The following is a 17,219-nucleotide window of genomic DNA, read 5'->3' as shown; positions in this document are numbered from 1 at the left end:
TTATATTTGAATATAATAAAAATATTTAATTAAAAATGACACATTAAACTCAATTATACATCTAATAGCATTCTCGACATGATCTGTCAAGAAGGCGCGTGCCCACTTGTTGTTCCACAAAAGATGAGACAGCACAAATATAAATTTACATTTTTGCACCTTTGTGATGTCAAATAAATTCATTTACAATATTTGAATTTAATGTGTTATTACTCTTATTTTTAAAATTTTAATAAAATAAAACTTTAAATTCCAAATAAAAAATATAGCAAATTTTATATTTTAAAAATATTTATAATCACTTTAATGTTAAAAAATTATGACATTTCATTGAATCGTCAATATTTTATTTTTTATAAATAAAATTAATAATATTGCAATTAATTATAATTGTTAAAATAATAACAAAATATAAATAATTTTAACGCCTAGTTTTTTTAAACAGGAATTGAATACCTACATGAATCCTTTCCATTGAAACTGCGGCAGCAGGAAAAGAAAAGAAAAACACGAGTTAGTCAAGTGTAAACAGACACCATAGAAAAGAGCGTAATGTGAAAATAAGCAACAACAGCAGCTCCTGCACCCGCGCTTTTATTTAGCAGCTAATGAGAGAAACAAGTTGTGTGTTAGTTGACACGTGAGAGTAGAGTTTAAGCATAGAGTGTTTTTAGCGGCAACAAGCAGTACAGGTCAATTGCCCACAGTGGTCTCCAGCTTACCATGGGCGCAGCCGAGTGCGAAATGTTGGCCTGGCCTGTGACTGTTGTGAACTGAGCACCTCCCATGTGGCCAGTGCCGTAGGGTCGAGCACCTGAAATGTCCCCTCAACTCTTACATCTGGTTTTATTTACAAAAAAAAAAAGAGAAACCCTCATACAAAAGCCTGACAATAACAGAATCAAAAGTTTAAATGTCGCTGAAAACGCTGTTTGTTACATTATGCAGAAAAGTGTATTAAAAGTTGGGGTGATAAATCTCGGCGGAGGAGAAGTTTGCTCGACACCATTTGTATGGTGAAATATGGCTCTTTTAAATTGTAAAACTTTTAACTCACCATCAGCACCTGCTCTCATAATTGCAGGCTTCGCCAGCGACTCGGTATTGACTTTGCCGACTTTGCTCGTCTCATGCTGCAGGATGGTGGCTCTGAAAAGTCACTTGTCAGTTGCCGGAGCAATTCGAATTGATCAAACGTACTTGTAAGGCGCCACGCTGTCCTCCACCATGGTCGATCCCTCGTCGCCTTCAATTCCAAAATGATCTTTTGATTGTTTCTAGAAAGTGGGATTAAATTATAAGTTTGTGTACAAAATTTATGAATTTTATTAAAAAGTATGAACTCATTAAAAATAATTTCTTTTCGATTAAATAAAATTAATTAAAAGAGTCCAAATTTTTAGGAAAGTATTTTGTGTAAAAATGAAAAAAATACCTTTTTCAAAATGATATCGATGTACCCTGATATGAGTTGCAGAATCTGCTCTGCTTCCGTGGTTTGGACGGAGTAATATTGGTCGGAATAGTCACCAAAGTCAAGGGTGAAAGTGTTTGGCGAGGCACCCCAACGGCGCACTGTGGTCAGTGGCCAAGTTTTCAAAATTTCCTTTGTACGCTCATCCAGGCGCAGGACGGAGTCTTTCGTAACTCCCAAAAGTCGCGGCACCAGCTTATTCTTGCCCTTCATTTTTTCCTAAAATCGAATAAAAATTAAAATATTTTCTTTATTAGGAGTAAAAAATAAAATGACTAACTTTGACCAGGAAGAAGGTGACTCCGTACGTTTTCAAATCTCGAGCCGTTTTGGTGTAGAGGACCTTTGCGTCGAGCTCACTGTTTCCGATATGTCTGCGGTGTTCCGCGAATACCTTTTTCTCCACACTCTTTACTTTCACATAAGACTGTGGCAAAAATTCTTTCAAACTGAAAAGAAAAAAAAGCGTCAATAATATTTAAAAATTAATTCATGTGATTATTACTCTAAAAATCCTGGCTTGTGTTTGCTCTCGACGTAATCGCCGAACTGGATTTGGCATTGGATGCCGGCGAATTCGCACGCCTTGTCCAAAGTGACAGGGTGCGTGCCGTCCAGAATGGCGTCCCTGGCCTGAACGTAGAGCAGGTTCAGCTGGACAGGGTCTCTCGAGTCGATGTTCTGGTCGGAGAAGAAGAATTTGCGCCTCAACAGCACGGTTTCGGTCTCGTCGATGCCCTGCTCCCTCAGGGTCTTGGACGGGTCAATCCAGTTGACCTCGTCGTCCGTCTTCAGCTTTTTGCGCAGCTGCTCCATTTTGGCGTCGCGTTCGCGACCTTCCTCCTTGCGGCGCTTCAGGGTCAGGGTGCCGTAGTTGCCGGGCTTGTTTTCAAGCTCGTCCTCGGGCAAATCGCGCACCAAACTGTATTCATCGTGGTTTGTAATACCTATAAAATTTAAAATTAAAACCCGATTTTTTTTTAAATTTAATTTTCGGCTCGTTTATGATTAAATTTCACTGACCGATTTTCGTGCAGATGACCACCATCAAGTTGGCAACGGGTTGCGAGTCGTCGACCAACATGGTCTTGAGGGTTCCATCCAACATTCGCACTCGGAGCTGGCGGAGTTTCCTCTTGTACTCCAGCAGTTCCTAATGACGCAGAATTTCGTGATTAATTAGCCCGGCAGCTACATGCCGCATTATCTTACGCCTCCTTTGAGGATGTAGTAGTTGAGGCTGCGCCCAGGTTCGAGCCAGACACCCATTTTGGCATCTTCGTCGGCCAAGAACAGGCCATAGTCTTTAGCTGTGCAACGAAATCGTAGATTGAGTTTAATTTATTTATAACAGACTTCAAAAATTCATATTTTTCTTGGTTTTTTTTTCTACAAGAGCCAACAAATTAAACTAAATTTAATTTTAAATTAATTAATATTTATAAATATAACAAAAAACGTAAACACGTTATTTTAGCAAGAATTTTTATTGCAATTTAAGCAGATTGAGTTCAATTATTTTTCATCATAATTTACCGAATTGCCTAATAGACTGAATTACACCGACACAATTCTGGTATTTCAATGATTTATGAAACATGTAAATGGCAAAAATTTATAATTCATTGAAATTTAACAATATTTCATAAATTTGGCAATTATGTTCAATATAACTAATTAAACAATTACAACGCATAAAATGTCACAGTAAAAATGCACAAAGAAAGATTATTTTTCATTAAGAAATTAATACTTATATGCATAGTAAGGACAGATACAAAGCTATTAATTATTTCAATTTCAATGCTGCCTTAAAAAATTAAAATATCTTTATTTCTTGATATAATTCATTACTATAATTCAATTATTCGTTAAAAATATAAAAATTGTTTTAATAAAGAAAAATAACACTAACAAAAAAATAAAATAGTGTAATAATAAATTTTATCGTTTAAAATTAATAATAATAATGAATATATTCTTAATTATTATACAGATTGACTTACGTTGACCAAGATTGGCCTCGGTGATCTTCTCTCTGATTATTCTGCACGCGTCGTAGACGGTGGTGGCGGGCTCGAACTGCATTGTCTTGGTCACACCCTGCTCCACAATGGAGATCTTGAGCGAGAGGGTCGCCATGCCCTCGGTGATTTGCGGAGCGGCTTGTGTGGAACTCTTCTGCAAACAAACACGCAAAATCGAAACGTTAAAAAGAGGTAAAAAATAAAGTAAAAAAACACTGGCAAAAGGATTGAAAGGGTGCGATTGAATTTTTGCCCGGCGTGTTTATTGAGCGGGCCGCCGCGAGATGTATTGGCCTCGCAGTGTGTTCTGTTCCAACATATACGTGTAGAGAGACAGATGCGAATGCCGCTGCTGCTGGAGCGGTAATGTGCGGTTTATTGATTCGGCATACACGCAAATTGATTCCGAAAGCGGCGGCATTCATGCCACAGATGCAGCCGGCTGTTCGCTTTTTGGCGTTCGCCGGAGCAAACCGACCGACCGAAATTGCGCCGGCCAATCCAAATGCCAAATTAACGTTTGGTTTTTGGCTTTGATGGCTGGTTTGAATTATTGAGAGGCCGCGATGCTGCTGGAATATTCACGATTTAATCAAAAGCGCGGCCAACTTGATAATTTACACAGAAATTTAAAATATGTAAATAAACAAAATTCGAAAGAAAATTTATTTTTGATGGATTGGACCTTTTTGAGAGTTTCATGAATAAAAAAAATAATAATATAGAAGTCTCGCTAATAGTTTAAAAACCAATTTAGAATTAAATGAGCTATTTTTATTTTATTGTTTACAATTTTAAAATTTTTTGTGACAAAATGATTCCGATTGAGGTTTTTTTCTTGAACGAAAGATTATTTTTAAATTTATAACTGCTGTAATTGCAATATTTTAGACGTTTCTACTGGTTTTCACGGTGAATTACTGAAATTTGGCAAGAAAAAAGCTAGGCTTGAATTGGTTACTTTTAACATAGAAATTATTGTTTTAAAACAACAACTCCCAAAAATTAAAAACTTGAATAACAGAGCAACAAATATTTTATTAATTTGCATTGAATGCGTTCAAATAAATCGTTTGAGCCACAAGGAAAATTGTTTTCCGGATAAAAAAAAATCAGAACAAAACCCATTTTTAGGAAAATCCCTTTCGATCCGTTCGCTCGCGGCTGATAGCGCAGGTAATTTCGCTTATTGAAAGTCACAAGCGTGCTACACGTGGGGCGCACTGAGGGTACTTCAAAGGCGAACGGGCGCACAAAGTGGCCGAATTGGATTGGAGCGAGCAATAAACATACAAGCATCGGCTCGTGCACGTGTGTTGCCGGAATGTATTTTGCAAATTGCATGCACACGTAGCCATAGCGATTCAATTTGGCGCGGCTCGAGTCCATTTGCCGGGGCACAAAGAAGGTCAATATTTGCCGGTGGCGCGGGTCAACATACCCCGCAAGAAGGGTAACCCGATTCCGACGACGAGGATCGTGAGAAATTGTGCAGAATGTGCAGGAATGGGTGGCGCGGGCGCTGCACGAGCCGAAGATCGATTTTCGCAAAGAGCGAGTGAGTGACGAGCACTTTTTTTTCCCCATTATTTACTTTTCGAAACAAACGCCGCCGAAGAAGCCCAAAAATCCCACAACAATTACAATAAAAGCGCTTGTGGGAAATCAATTTCTGTCTCTCATTGATCGTTGCGTGATGCACCGTTGAGGGAGCACGTAAGTTTTTGCGGCTGTCGAAGGTTGGTGCATCCGCGTAAAATATCGCCTGTCGCTTTTAACAAGGGCCATTTTTCTCGCGCAAAAAATCGTTAGCTCCGTAAAAAAGAAGAAGATAATGCGCCAGAAGAACACAATCGCCATCCTCTGGCATCACCGAACAAGGAAATGAGTGATTTTTCAGCCAACACGCAAACACTAGAGAAGAGCGCTTTGAAAAGCTGGCAGACGAAGAAACCGCGATTGTTTCTTTTCAGAGCGATTAAAGTCGACTTTGACTGAATAAAAAATCTAAAATTGTTCCTATTATGTCAGTTCATTCTTGAAAAACACAAATAAATGGTCATAAAAAATGCAAAAAAGATATTTTATTGAAATAAGAGCAGATTTCAAAATTTTTATTAAATATCCTTTTTTCATTCATAATTTCTAGACATGAATAATCTCTAATCTCTTTCTCATCCGCGTAGAGTTGCAGTAAAAAAGCTACTTTTCTAATTAATAATTATAAATAATTTAATTCGCAGCAGATTCACAGTTCTTTAATATTTTTCATGATTAATACAATATGGAGAATAGTCTTGATTTACAATTGCGTTCAGGTTTCTTAAGATGAATTCTAATGACTCTGCATTTGTTAATTGATATAATTAGTGGAATCTAAAATAATTACACAAGGTATTCTTAAAAAGGTCTATTGTAGTAATTCCTATTGTAAAAATGTGGTAAAAATAATAAAAATAAAATATTTTTTAAAATTTTAAAATTAATTTTATTTTATAAAAGGAGAGGAAGTTGATAATTTTTAATTATTTAACTGATAAAATAATATAATATTTATCCATCTTTACTAGAAGTAATTATTTGCAATTAAAATTTTTTATTCATGATCAAAAGTACTTAATTGGAAGTCAAATATGGAGAGCCATTAAAAAGACCCATTATTTTAGAGACGTTGAAAATTTTTTCTGCCAAAATCATTACATGTTATTTGAATATGCGTGGAAAATCAGGGTCCGGTCGGCGGTGCGGGACGTCTTGGCCGCCCCCGACAGCTCATCAAAATGCAGCCGAGCTCTGAATATGCTGGTCTGATAAATAAATTGGATCAAATTGGAGCAGACAGGAGGCTGTTTTGGTGTCGTGGGCGGCTGGCGGGCGCATCACTTTAGCCGCTCGGTTAGCAGCGGCTCGAATGCCCCCATATTACACTGTGAGCGCAATTCCGTGCACTGCGAGGGATGATGGAGGCGCAGGGGGTGGCGGTTGCTATGGCATCGGGCGCGGATATATTCGAGTGTGTGACGGAACAGTCGCCAGTCAGGCGCCGGCCTCCGAGCCCTCAGCTCGCCACCCATTATCCCCATCGCTCCAAAGCTCGCTCGGCCCTCTAATAATTTTAACAAGCGTGCAATTAATACGGCACGAACCCTCTTCCGCCCCCAGCGTGGCGAATAATTTCCAAATTTTTGGCGTTCATCATAATTTGCGTGGGGTGCAATTTGGCACGGCGCTTTAACTTTTTGCCGATTTCCCCAGAGTGGCACCAATGCCCCGTGTGGATTTTTCGTATTTTTTTTAAGCTCACAGCAAATATTAACCGTTTAAAAATTTTCTCGCTTGTTTTTGTTAGATGCAATAAAAATCAACAATCTCATAAAATTTCCTCTTATTTTTGTTAAAGCCACATTAATTTGTAAGATAATAAATCCATCAAAAAAGATTATAAATAATTTACTGGTAGTTTAGATGAATTGTAATTCAATCAGTTCCATGTTCCACAATATTTCTTCATAAGATTTTATTAATTGGTAAATTCAATAATTAAGAATTTAATATATAAAATTCATAACAATCAAATGATAGAATACAATAAAGTAAATAAATAAAACTATAATTGAAGATTTAATTAATTGTATAAAAAATTATTTAATTTCAAATTGTTTACATAAATCTAATTTGTTAAATTTTAAAATTTTTGAAAAATTGCTTTTGAACAATTAGTTTATAGTGAACAAAACAAACTTGTAAAAACACATGTACACTCCACAAAGAGGAAAATAATTTACTACGGTCTGAGCTGTTTTGGTGCTGGCGAGGGCAAATTTTAATAAAATGTCAACACAATACCGTGGCACGTCGCGCGTGGCGGTACCATCGGAAAACGCTGCGGGAAAGTGCAAAGAGAATGTGCACGGCGAAACGAACGCTGGGAAGATTTTAATTATTTTGCCTCTGTCCCCGTTTGCGCGTGCTTTTGTCTGCCAGAGACGCGAATTAATTTCGTAATTTCACCCAAATCGGGCACGCAGGGCGGTTTAGCAAGACGTTTATTTAAATAAAGTCTCCGCCGAATATTTTAAAAATCTACTCCCTTTTCCGCAGAGTGCACAAGCTTGAAGGGAGATTTGGGGGGCTGCACCGAAAATTTAGTGAGCCCATTCATGTCCATCTTGATGGAAAAAGAGCTCGTCACCCGCGGCTTTTCTTAATCGGTGCAAAAAGTTGCGAGAAAATAAATATTCGAGAAGCTTTTTGCTCGGCCCACGCAATTAATCATTGCATTAAACCGGGGCGTGTGAAGAAGCAATTTTAATAAAACTCCACACTCTTCTTTCTTTCATTTTTTTTTTTTTATTTAAATTCGCCCGGGTTGTTGTTCGCGATAAAAAATACATCAACCTCGCGGCTGTTGCTTGAAAACAGCGCATTGATCGCGTGGCTACGAAATAAGTGAGGGTTGGTGTGATTGAAAATGTTTTGCGTTTCGAAGCGAGAATTAACCGCAGCCGAGTGCATCGTGCGGCGCCAATGAGCCGTACGAGAGTTCGCATCAAATTAAAGCGGCCAGTTCAAATTGATGTGATTGGGCAAAATGAAGTTGTATGTGGTCTTATGCAGCAATGATGCAAAATTTAATGCTGCAAAAAAGTAAAATACAAAGTGATGAGCCTAATTATTTTTAAAATTTAAATTATGCAATAACAAGTTATTAATTATTATATACGGTTTAAAGTTGCTTTAAAAAACTGTTATTAAAATTTTTATATCAAATATTAGTATTTTTTTTATTACAATTGTGAGTGTGTGTGTGTGTAATATTACAAAAAATAATTTAACATTTTTACTAAATATTATATAATTTGCTGAACATACTCATAAAGTATCTGAATGGAGAATAAATAAATGAACTCATCACACTTATTCTACAATTACTTGTTCTTCAACCTCTGCAGTCTGCAGTAAGAGTCATAATTATAATAATTCAGAAAAACTAAATCAAAATCCATCAATAATCGTCGCCACCACCCAAAAGTATTAACAATGAAGAATAGGCAGTGATACCAATTTTAAATTTAACTTATTATTTAGGGCTGAAAAGAAAAAATAATGAAATTTTAATTAATTGTATTGATAGGAATGATGGGAATTGGTGGAAGAACAAGTGAATTAAATTTTCTGCTATGATGATGATGATGAGCAAATTTTTCAGCCAGCTTGTGCCTCCTCGATATTGGCGTAAACGATTCCATATAATCGCACCCAAATGAGCCGTCGGCGCCGACTCTGCCATAACTCGGGCGGATGAGTCGCCGAACGACGCTCGAAACTGCAGCTTAACGTACTCGGTGCAATAAAACGCAGGTGAATTGCATGCAGAGCAGTGAGCGTGGTAAGATCTGTTGGGTAATGATCGGCTGGTCGCTTGATTACTATCAGTATAAAAAATACATTTCCGCCTCCAATTTCTTAATAATAAACACGTTTACGGCCCCCGCAGATAAATCGGGACCGTAAAAGGGCGCGCACGAAGAAACGATGGAATAAAAAGATCTGCTGAGAGATGAAGAAGAAAAATGCTCTTTTCATGATTGTTTGAGAGGCTCGAGGGCCGCCGGAGAATTTCATTTTGGAAATGGAACGGCCGCTTTTGAGAGGGCACGCCGTCTAAATTTAACTACGGCCAGAGCTAATAAACACATGCAGCAGAGCCGCGTTCAAAGGGGATTAAGAAAAGGCGGCGATGGAAGTTGGAGACAACAGATTTTTACTGGGATTGTGAAAAAAAGCTGTGATTAATCTATGCGATTGTAGTTTTTCAGAAAGAAAACGACAAAAGTTAATTAATTTTATCATGTAATGGTTGGTGGAGTTTCTGGTTAAAAATACTTTACATGTTTTTAATTTTCTCCAGAATTTGATAAAATTTAAATTTTTAACTTCCCGACTCTTTTAACTAACTTTTTTCCAGTCAAATGTGAAAAATTCATCAAAATCATTCGCAGCAAATTAGAAAGGTCAAGTAGTGTCCAGCAAGTTCTGGGCAATATAAGCTTGAAGGGTGCTCCGATGCGTGTCAAAGCAACATTTTCGCCGTAACTATGACATGATTGCTTGTCAATTGCAATAGCGCGAGCAAACAAGCAAGAACAAATAGTTACCGGTGGCGACGTCCGTCGGCGTTGCCGGCGACGCAGCGACCTCCACATGAGGTGGTGGAGCCCCAGGGACGGCGTCAGACACGCACCCAACAGAAACAAACTGCAACCCTCGGCAGGGGGCGAGGACGGGGTCATACCGTCACCTTTGCGCGCACCTTTGCAATGCACACCCACACCTTGCTCGCGGCACTTTCGACAGATGGCGCCTGCTGCGCTTGCTCCCTGAACCGAGGTGGGGGAAATTTGACCCCTGAGCAGCCAATCAGGAAGCGACGTGTCTCCTGATTGGATTACTCATCTTTGCAATTTGCGGAATCGGAATTATTTGTTGAAAAAATCGTCCGGGTTGAATTGAAAGCAAAATTTTTTATTGAATTTAGATATTATTTGAAAACTTCAAAGTTACGGAATCTTTTCTTCTGATTTTTCAGGTTTTTCCTCAAGGAAAATCAATCTGACGTGAGCACCTCGAGCGGAAAACGAGTCACAGGATGTCGCGAGACACTTTATTGACACAGTTTCCCCGTCGAGCGGGCGGATAAGAGGCTGGAAATTGAAAATCCGCAGCTGACTATTATCTCGCCCCAAGAGGCTCTTTAATAATTTAGCCACTCGTGCAGCGCTCGACGGGGGTGCGGTAACGTTAGAGCGCGCGCGTGCAGCGGGAAATTATTTATTTTCGCACTTGCATCACGCGAAAAAAAGAGAGCAGCCGAGTGCTTTTCGAGGGCCCTAAGTGAGATGCAGGGACGGAGAACCCAGGCGACGGCAAACAATGAGCGGCCGGCGAACAATGCGCGGGTTCGGCCTTTAGATTAAAGTTGGCCGAATGCGAGAGTTGTTTGTCAGAGAGGCAAAGTGCCGAAACGCTGCGGCCGGATGTTGTGAATTCGCCCCTCGCTCGCCAAGCGCTCTGCTAATTTAGTATTTGTGCGTAAAATTAATTAACTTTGCGGCGGCGTGCACTCAAGCCGGGCTCGTGGGCGGCCTAAATTGACTGCGATTCTTGCGTTGGGCGGGCGAGCTTGCGTTTGAAATGAAGAAGTTTGCTAGTTAGTTAGCTTGTGGTGCGCTCTGCTAACTGCCAACTCCGCGCAAATGGAAAAATTCGCCGCTTTTGTGCACAATTTACGGGACGACGAGGGGAGCCGAGAAAATTAGTGAGGGATCTGGAGATAGAAAGTTTGCTGGGTCGTGATAAATTTCCCTCGGAATTGAAAAGTTCTCTAAGCACAATTGTTCAAGCTTGAAGTAAATTTAAATGAGATTTAGATGAAAACGACTAAATTAAAAAATTTTCAGATAATTTTACGCAAAAACTACAATTTCCCGTGGGAAATAATTTTTAGCATATTTTGAATGAAAATCGCACGGCACCGAGCCTGCGAAGTTTGTACTCACGTGCATCCGAGAGGGGCATGCTGTCCCGGCGAGGACCGTCAACAGACTGTTACTACACAAAAAGGGACCAAAAAAGGATCAAACCCGACCTCACCCCTAGCTGCTGCTGCCGCTGCTGCAGCGCCGAGAGATACGCGCAAGGGGTGTAAAAAAGGGGATGCTCGCCCGCCCGCCCGCCCGCCTTGGAGGGGATAAAAATCAAAAGGAGGAGGGGGGCCGATGGAGATATGCAACCGGCGCAGCATCCTATGATAATGTTACTAATCAGGCACGAGATGATAATGTAATTATAACTTCTTGTCGAGCAAGTGAAAATGATCTGGCGATGATGAGCGCTCAAAAGCCGCGCCAACGGCTTTTGTGCCAAAACTGGCAAAAATTCGGCGACGCTCAATATCGATTTCATACCATCTTTCTCTTTTGCTTCAGAGCGAATATTAAATTATGAGACGACTGTCTCCCGGCGACGGAGAACGCGCCAACGATGGAAGGAAAAACAGTTTTGTCTTTGTCTTTTCCGCCTGTCAATTAGCCGATGAAACTAATTACTCGAGCATCTTGATGCCGCTTTTTAAATTCGTGCAACTTCTTCTTCTTCTTCTCGGCGCCAAAATTTAGAGATGATATTTTGGGCGACGAATCAATTGCCGCCGGGCGTTCATTATAACGGTGACTGTGTCAGGAGCACTTTATTAAGACAAGTGATGGGAGCGGTTGTTTTTTTGTTAATTAATTGGCTGGTAATTTGAATTGCAAGCAAAAATGGATGTTTACGTCTAAATAAGAGTAAATTTTTGCGAGTTATATTTATTTATCAAATGGGTTTTTTTTTGTTTTGTTATTTTATTAACATAGATTTTCGTATCACTAATTATGGTCATCTGTCATCAGTAAGTTTTTATTGTAAATTCAAAATTTTGTCAACTTACTTCAGGAATATTATATTTATTACAACTTAAAAATTTTTACTTTAATGTTTGTTGATTGTAAATATTTGTATGCTTTTCTGTATCACTAAACCTAAAGAATTTTCAGTAATGACATTCTTCAAAATGCCTTAAATGTATGTTAATTAGAGGTAAATTATTTTAATCAAAGATGTTTACATAAATAATACAATTCAGAGACATACTATGGACCCTAAGGAAGCATTCATATTTTCCAATGAAAATTAATTTTTGATTAATAGACAGAATATCAATTTTTAAGTACATTTAATTAAAAATATATTCTCATTGTACTTATATTACCAAATCACATGAAATTACTGAGATCAAATATATTATTTAGATTTTTTTATATTAATAAATAAAACTTAAAAAATTTTATTGTAAAATAAAAAGATCGTTGAAATCATAAAATTAATAATTAGAAATTCAGGTTTATAAGTATTGTAATTATTTTATAATTATACCTACAATGAATTTCCCCCTTCTATAAAATCAGTATTAATGTCAAGTCAAGACATATTTATTCTGCATTAGATCATGATTTAAAAGTTAATAAATAAGCCAGGTGTGTGATTATTGCCTGTTTCTGTTCAGCCAGTTAGCCGAGTTTAAGATTGAGAAACCGACAGCGAGACAAATTTTTTTAGAGGATCTGAAAGGGTTGGCGCGGTGACGAAAGACGGTCCGAGACCGTCCGGCTTCGGCTGGCGAGGGTGTCGTGAGGGAAAGACCCGCGGCCGATGACTGTGTTTTGTTGGCTAGTCGTGCTTATAACAGCGAAGGAGCTAAAATTAAAACGCCTAAACATAGCGGCCGACCTCACCGCCGCCGCTCTTTCTCTCATAACACGCCGCGAGATGAATCCGAGGAGAGAGAATGAATCCTCTGGTTTTTCCATAATTTTATTTTTCAAGCTTGGCTTCAGTTTAAATAAATTATGCATCGCCGACTGTGGAAAGACGGTCGCGTGGGACAAGCTTCTATGGGAATTATTGCAAATTTATGCTATACTTCTTGGACGAGAGTACGTGTTGCAATCATTTCTCCCAAGTTTTGCCTCTGGGTATAAAATTGAACGGGTTAAGTGCAAATTTCTTGAGCTTGCTGCCAGAAAGACCAAAGATCGCTACATAAATTTTTCAGCACAAACTTGCAAACTACTCTGGTGGTCTGGCAGAAATAATTAAGGATAATTTAAAATAAATTAATTTGTGTTACTAGTGAGATTTCAAGATAATTCAGATTATAGGGTTAATTGAAGGGTTGAATTTGCAAAATCGACATAGAGGGAAAATTGCAAGCGCATCCGAGGCCGTTTGCAGCTCAATTAACTCGGCCAGTGACCCATTTAATCCGCTCGAGATGTCCAACCCTTCAGAGTCGGCAGATTAAAACAGCCGGTTGGCAAGCCAGCCTTGATTATATGGGCGATGTGCATGTGGCCCAACTCTGGAACGCCTCCGTCCCGCAGACGAAGCGAGAGTGGCGTTTCGAGCCCACACTCGGCATTCCCACGCAAGATCAAGCAGCCGCATTTTACTCTTTGAATACGTCACGCCACGCTATGTGCTCCATTCATGGTCAAAACGCACACACACTCGCTCTTTGATTCAGCCCGCGGAGGACGCCTCCCTTTTGTCGATGTGCACAAGCAGAGGCGCAATGAGAAAGAAAAATATTTAAAAAATATAATTTTTGAGAGATACTTCATACTATGTTCCCAGTTATAATTTTTTAATAAAATAGATAAAAATTAAATTTATCATATTTTCTAAGTCTTCTTACATAAAATAATTTTAATTCATTTATTTATAGTAATTCTATTACAAAACATATAACTTTTTTAGATTGGACAATTAATATATATTTTGAACAGCCGTTTGAGTATCAATTTATAAACCAAAAGTACATGAATAATTGGGAATTAAGAATTATTGTTGTTAATTCATCACAAGTTGTCAAATTATATAAATTAAAATTAAAATAAACTGAATAAATATAGAGCACAAAACAAAGAAGTCATGGATTTGAAACAAAGCAAAAAAAAAAAAAAAAAAAACACTCCTTGGAATACCAAATGATTTGTAAGAGAACTAAAAAAAATCCCCTGATTTCTTCACTTCTCGTCGGTGTCGTCACCATCAACAAAATAAAACGTCCCAATCTGCTTGCCCGACACGATCTGAGCAGCCGAACCGGTTCAGTCAAGAACGGATTAATTAACGATTCAATTAATAATTAAATAGGAAATACTTTGAATAGTGTGCGGGGTTGATCGTCAGAAAAAGTAAATAGACTGCTGAATGGGCGCAATTGGCAGATCATCAAGAAAGAGAAAAGGGTACGGAGAGAGCGGCTCGCCCACCCACCCACCCGCGTTTTCGACACACCAACCGACCGACCGAGTCGAACACTCTCGCGTCATCGCTCTCTCGCACGCCGTTCAATATTTTCAACTGCAAACCAACCGTCTGTCCGTCCGTGGCTCCTCCGAGCATTACTGCTCTCCAAAATAACCGGCGTGGAGTAAACAAAACAAAACGTCTGCTCGAAATATTATAAATCCATCAAGCAAGCAGAGCTTTCCGTTCGATTGGGGAAAATTCCAAAAATTGTAGCAAGGGGAAATTTTTGCGTTCATTTACTTTCGGTACAATATAACATAAAAATTATGCTAAAAACACTTTCATTCAATACATATTAATTAAGATAAATAAAATTAAAATTATCTTGCGGAAATATATAAAATAAGTAAAAAACCAAGTCAACAGAGGCTCACTGCAGAGGATGGGGTCGTTTCGATCTCGGAAGTTTTAGCAACATTCTTGTAAGTATGGTGGCGCCGTTTTTTCCAAAATTGCCTTTATTTTTCAAATAAATTGTTTTCGATAGTTGAATGTAAACAATTTGATGTAACAATAAGGACAAATAAACAGCAATAATAATAAATAAATATAATTGTTTTTAATCTTTTAACTCTTATGACCAGGATATGCCATTTTGCCCCAAAATTCAATGTTTCCCGTTCAATGATAAAATAAATTTTTAATTTGATCAATTTTTTTATAATTGGGGCAGATATTTAAAAAAAAAAAAAGTAATGAAAGATTTTATTTACTGCCAGATTCAATAATTCTAAGCTCAATTTGGTTTTAAATCTTAACAAGGTATTTTTACTTAAAAATTTGTTTTGACATAATTTTGTTAGTTTGTTTCTCATAATTTTGAGCGTCTAAATTTTCCTCTATAAAAAGAGCGTTCGTAAAAGAGCGTTCGTTTCTCACTCACACTGCCATCAAACCGCGGCTGCTCGTGAGAGCACGCGGCAGTTGTCGAAGAGCCGTCCAAACTTTAGCGCAGATCTTGCTTCGGAAGTTTGCTGGCTCGGCAGCGATTGGATTTCGCACGGCAAACAACAAGCTCTGCTACTGCCGTTGGCCCCGTTAAAGCTGCTGATAGTGATTAAGCGGCAATCTAATTAATTTCCACGGCGATTTGGCTGCTTTGGCGTGTGGGCGGACGAATTTCTCCTCTCCGAGGCTAATTCAATCTGCCTGGTTTAAAATTACAATCGAACCTTTTTGGATCCATTAAATTGAATCTCTTTGGTTTCCGATGAATTCAAGAACTTTTCAGACGGGCGAATTGCAAAATTGATGTGGTGCTGACGAACAAACGGCATTGATCTCTGCCTGGCTGCCAAAAAAAGTGGAAACGTGGGCGGAGAGCGAAAGAAAGAGAGTCGTTAGTTAGTTCTTTCCCGTGTACTTCTTGCATAATTTATTCTTGCGAGACGACGAAGGATCTATAATTTCTGAAGTTTGCTTTCCTCCATAAAAGGACCAAGAAAATAATGTTAGAATGCATTTTTAATGATGTTATGAATGATCCATAAAAAAGATAAATCTATAAATAGAATTTTGTAGTAGAATTTCACGATTGAGGGTTGATTCATGGTGATTTGAATTTAAAGTCGGCTTTTCCTCGATTTGGGCAGCCAAAACATGTAGAGCAGGATTATTGTTTTTTTCCGAAACAATAAACAACTCACAGGAAAAGCAGACTTTAAATTCAAATCACTATAGAAATAGAAATTCAACTTATTGACTAATTCCAAAGACGTTTTTATGAAGTTTCATATAAATTTGAGGAAACTGATCTGATTCTTACTCGTATTTGTTTTCAATCTTATAGCATTTATGTGAAAGGAGTTTTCATTGAAGCAGGAAATTATTATTATTTAGTTTATTTTTCCCCATCGTTACAATCTTTCATTTACATTTCCATTTATTGAAAAACAATTTTTATGAAAGAAAATGAAATGTTTCTTAGACGAAAATAATTTGATTATCAATTCTTTTGTACAAATAAATTTTATTAAATTTCGTGAACGAAAAACAATTCAAAAATATTTTTTTAAATAAAAATTTTTGCACTTGGTAAATGAAATAAAATAAGGATGGAAATTCCGAGCATTGCCTTTGACCCGACAAATTGAAATGCATATCTCGTGTGGCCAATTGGTTGGAGTGCAAGCAGCATCCGCACAGGTTCTGCGTTGCCTGTTAATCGCGAGGGCGGGCGGCGCGAAGCCGCGGGCAGGTTATCTCGGGAGCCATGCAAACATCGCGTAATAAGTACACACACCGCGCTCTGCTCTCGCAGTACCAAGACGGAGACGCCGCGCGGTTACATGCATAATGAACCACCATTGTTCGGGCACGCTGAATAGCAAGCTCTGCGTGCACCCAACATGTGTAGCCAGCGAGTTTCTTCTCTGGCTTCTTGCGAGTTGGCGAAACGCGCTGCATTCATCGCTCGCCGGCTCCAAATTAAAGTGATTGTGCGCCGAGCGTAAGAGAGATGGAATTATTTGTGCATGTTTCGCTGCGCCAGCAAAACTTCATCCAAAGCAATCCAAAGGGTGACTTTGAACATTTTACTTTAAGGAAATGCTGCAAAAATAGTATGATATTGCGTGTTGTTGTGCTCAAATTGAAACAAAAATGGAATTATTGGAGGAAATTTTTATTTTAATATACGTTAAATAGTAAACACTGCTTTGTTTTTTAAAGATTCTAAAATTTTAATTATTATTGTTGTTTATTTTTCCAAATTGTTAAATTGTTGAAAAGAATTTATTTGGTAAAAAAGGGAATTGCTGGACAAAACGGCACCACCACTAGCAAGAATTTTGCTAAAACTTCCA

General features: G+C 38.3%; 1 protein-coding gene across 3 annotated transcripts in view; it reads right to left on the bottom strand.

Moving 5' to 3' along the window:
- LOC132195334 (talin-1) overlaps positions 1-17,219 on the bottom strand; it is a 44,324-nt gene that overhangs the window by 13,547 nt on the left and 13,558 nt on the right. For 2 of the 3 annotated variants that reach the window (XM_059617264.1, XM_059617261.1), the window contains exons 2-10: positions 3,481-3,655; positions 2,687-2,784; positions 2,498-2,627; positions 1,980-2,421; positions 1,755-1,923; positions 1,436-1,693; positions 1,201-1,277; positions 1,058-1,149; positions 723-814 (exon numbers count right to left, since the gene is read on the bottom strand). In XM_059617264.1, the coding sequence (XP_059473247.1) occupies positions 723-814; positions 1,058-1,149; positions 1,201-1,277; positions 1,436-1,693; positions 1,755-1,923; positions 1,980-2,421; positions 2,498-2,627; positions 2,687-2,784; positions 3,481-3,616 (1,494 nt within the window). In that variant the 5' untranslated portion in view covers positions 3,617-3,655. Of the gene's footprint in view, positions 1-460; positions 481-722; positions 815-1,057; positions 1,150-1,200; positions 1,278-1,435; positions 1,694-1,754; positions 1,924-1,979; positions 2,422-2,497; positions 2,628-2,686; positions 2,785-3,480; positions 3,656-17,219 lie in introns of all 3 variants that reach the window. The other variant, XM_059617263.1, reaches the window with a different exon arrangement.

Source organism: Neocloeon triangulifer, unplaced genomic scaffold (genome assembly GCF_031216515.1).
Source record: "Neocloeon triangulifer isolate White Clay Creek 2 clone unplaced genomic scaffold, ASM3121651v1 ptg000009l, whole genome shotgun sequence".
NCBI classification, from domain to species: domain Eukaryota; kingdom Metazoa; phylum Arthropoda; class Insecta; order Ephemeroptera; family Baetidae; genus Neocloeon; species Neocloeon triangulifer.
Note: the sequence above shows the minus strand (reverse complement) of the source record. Positions and strands in the feature narration are given on the sequence as shown.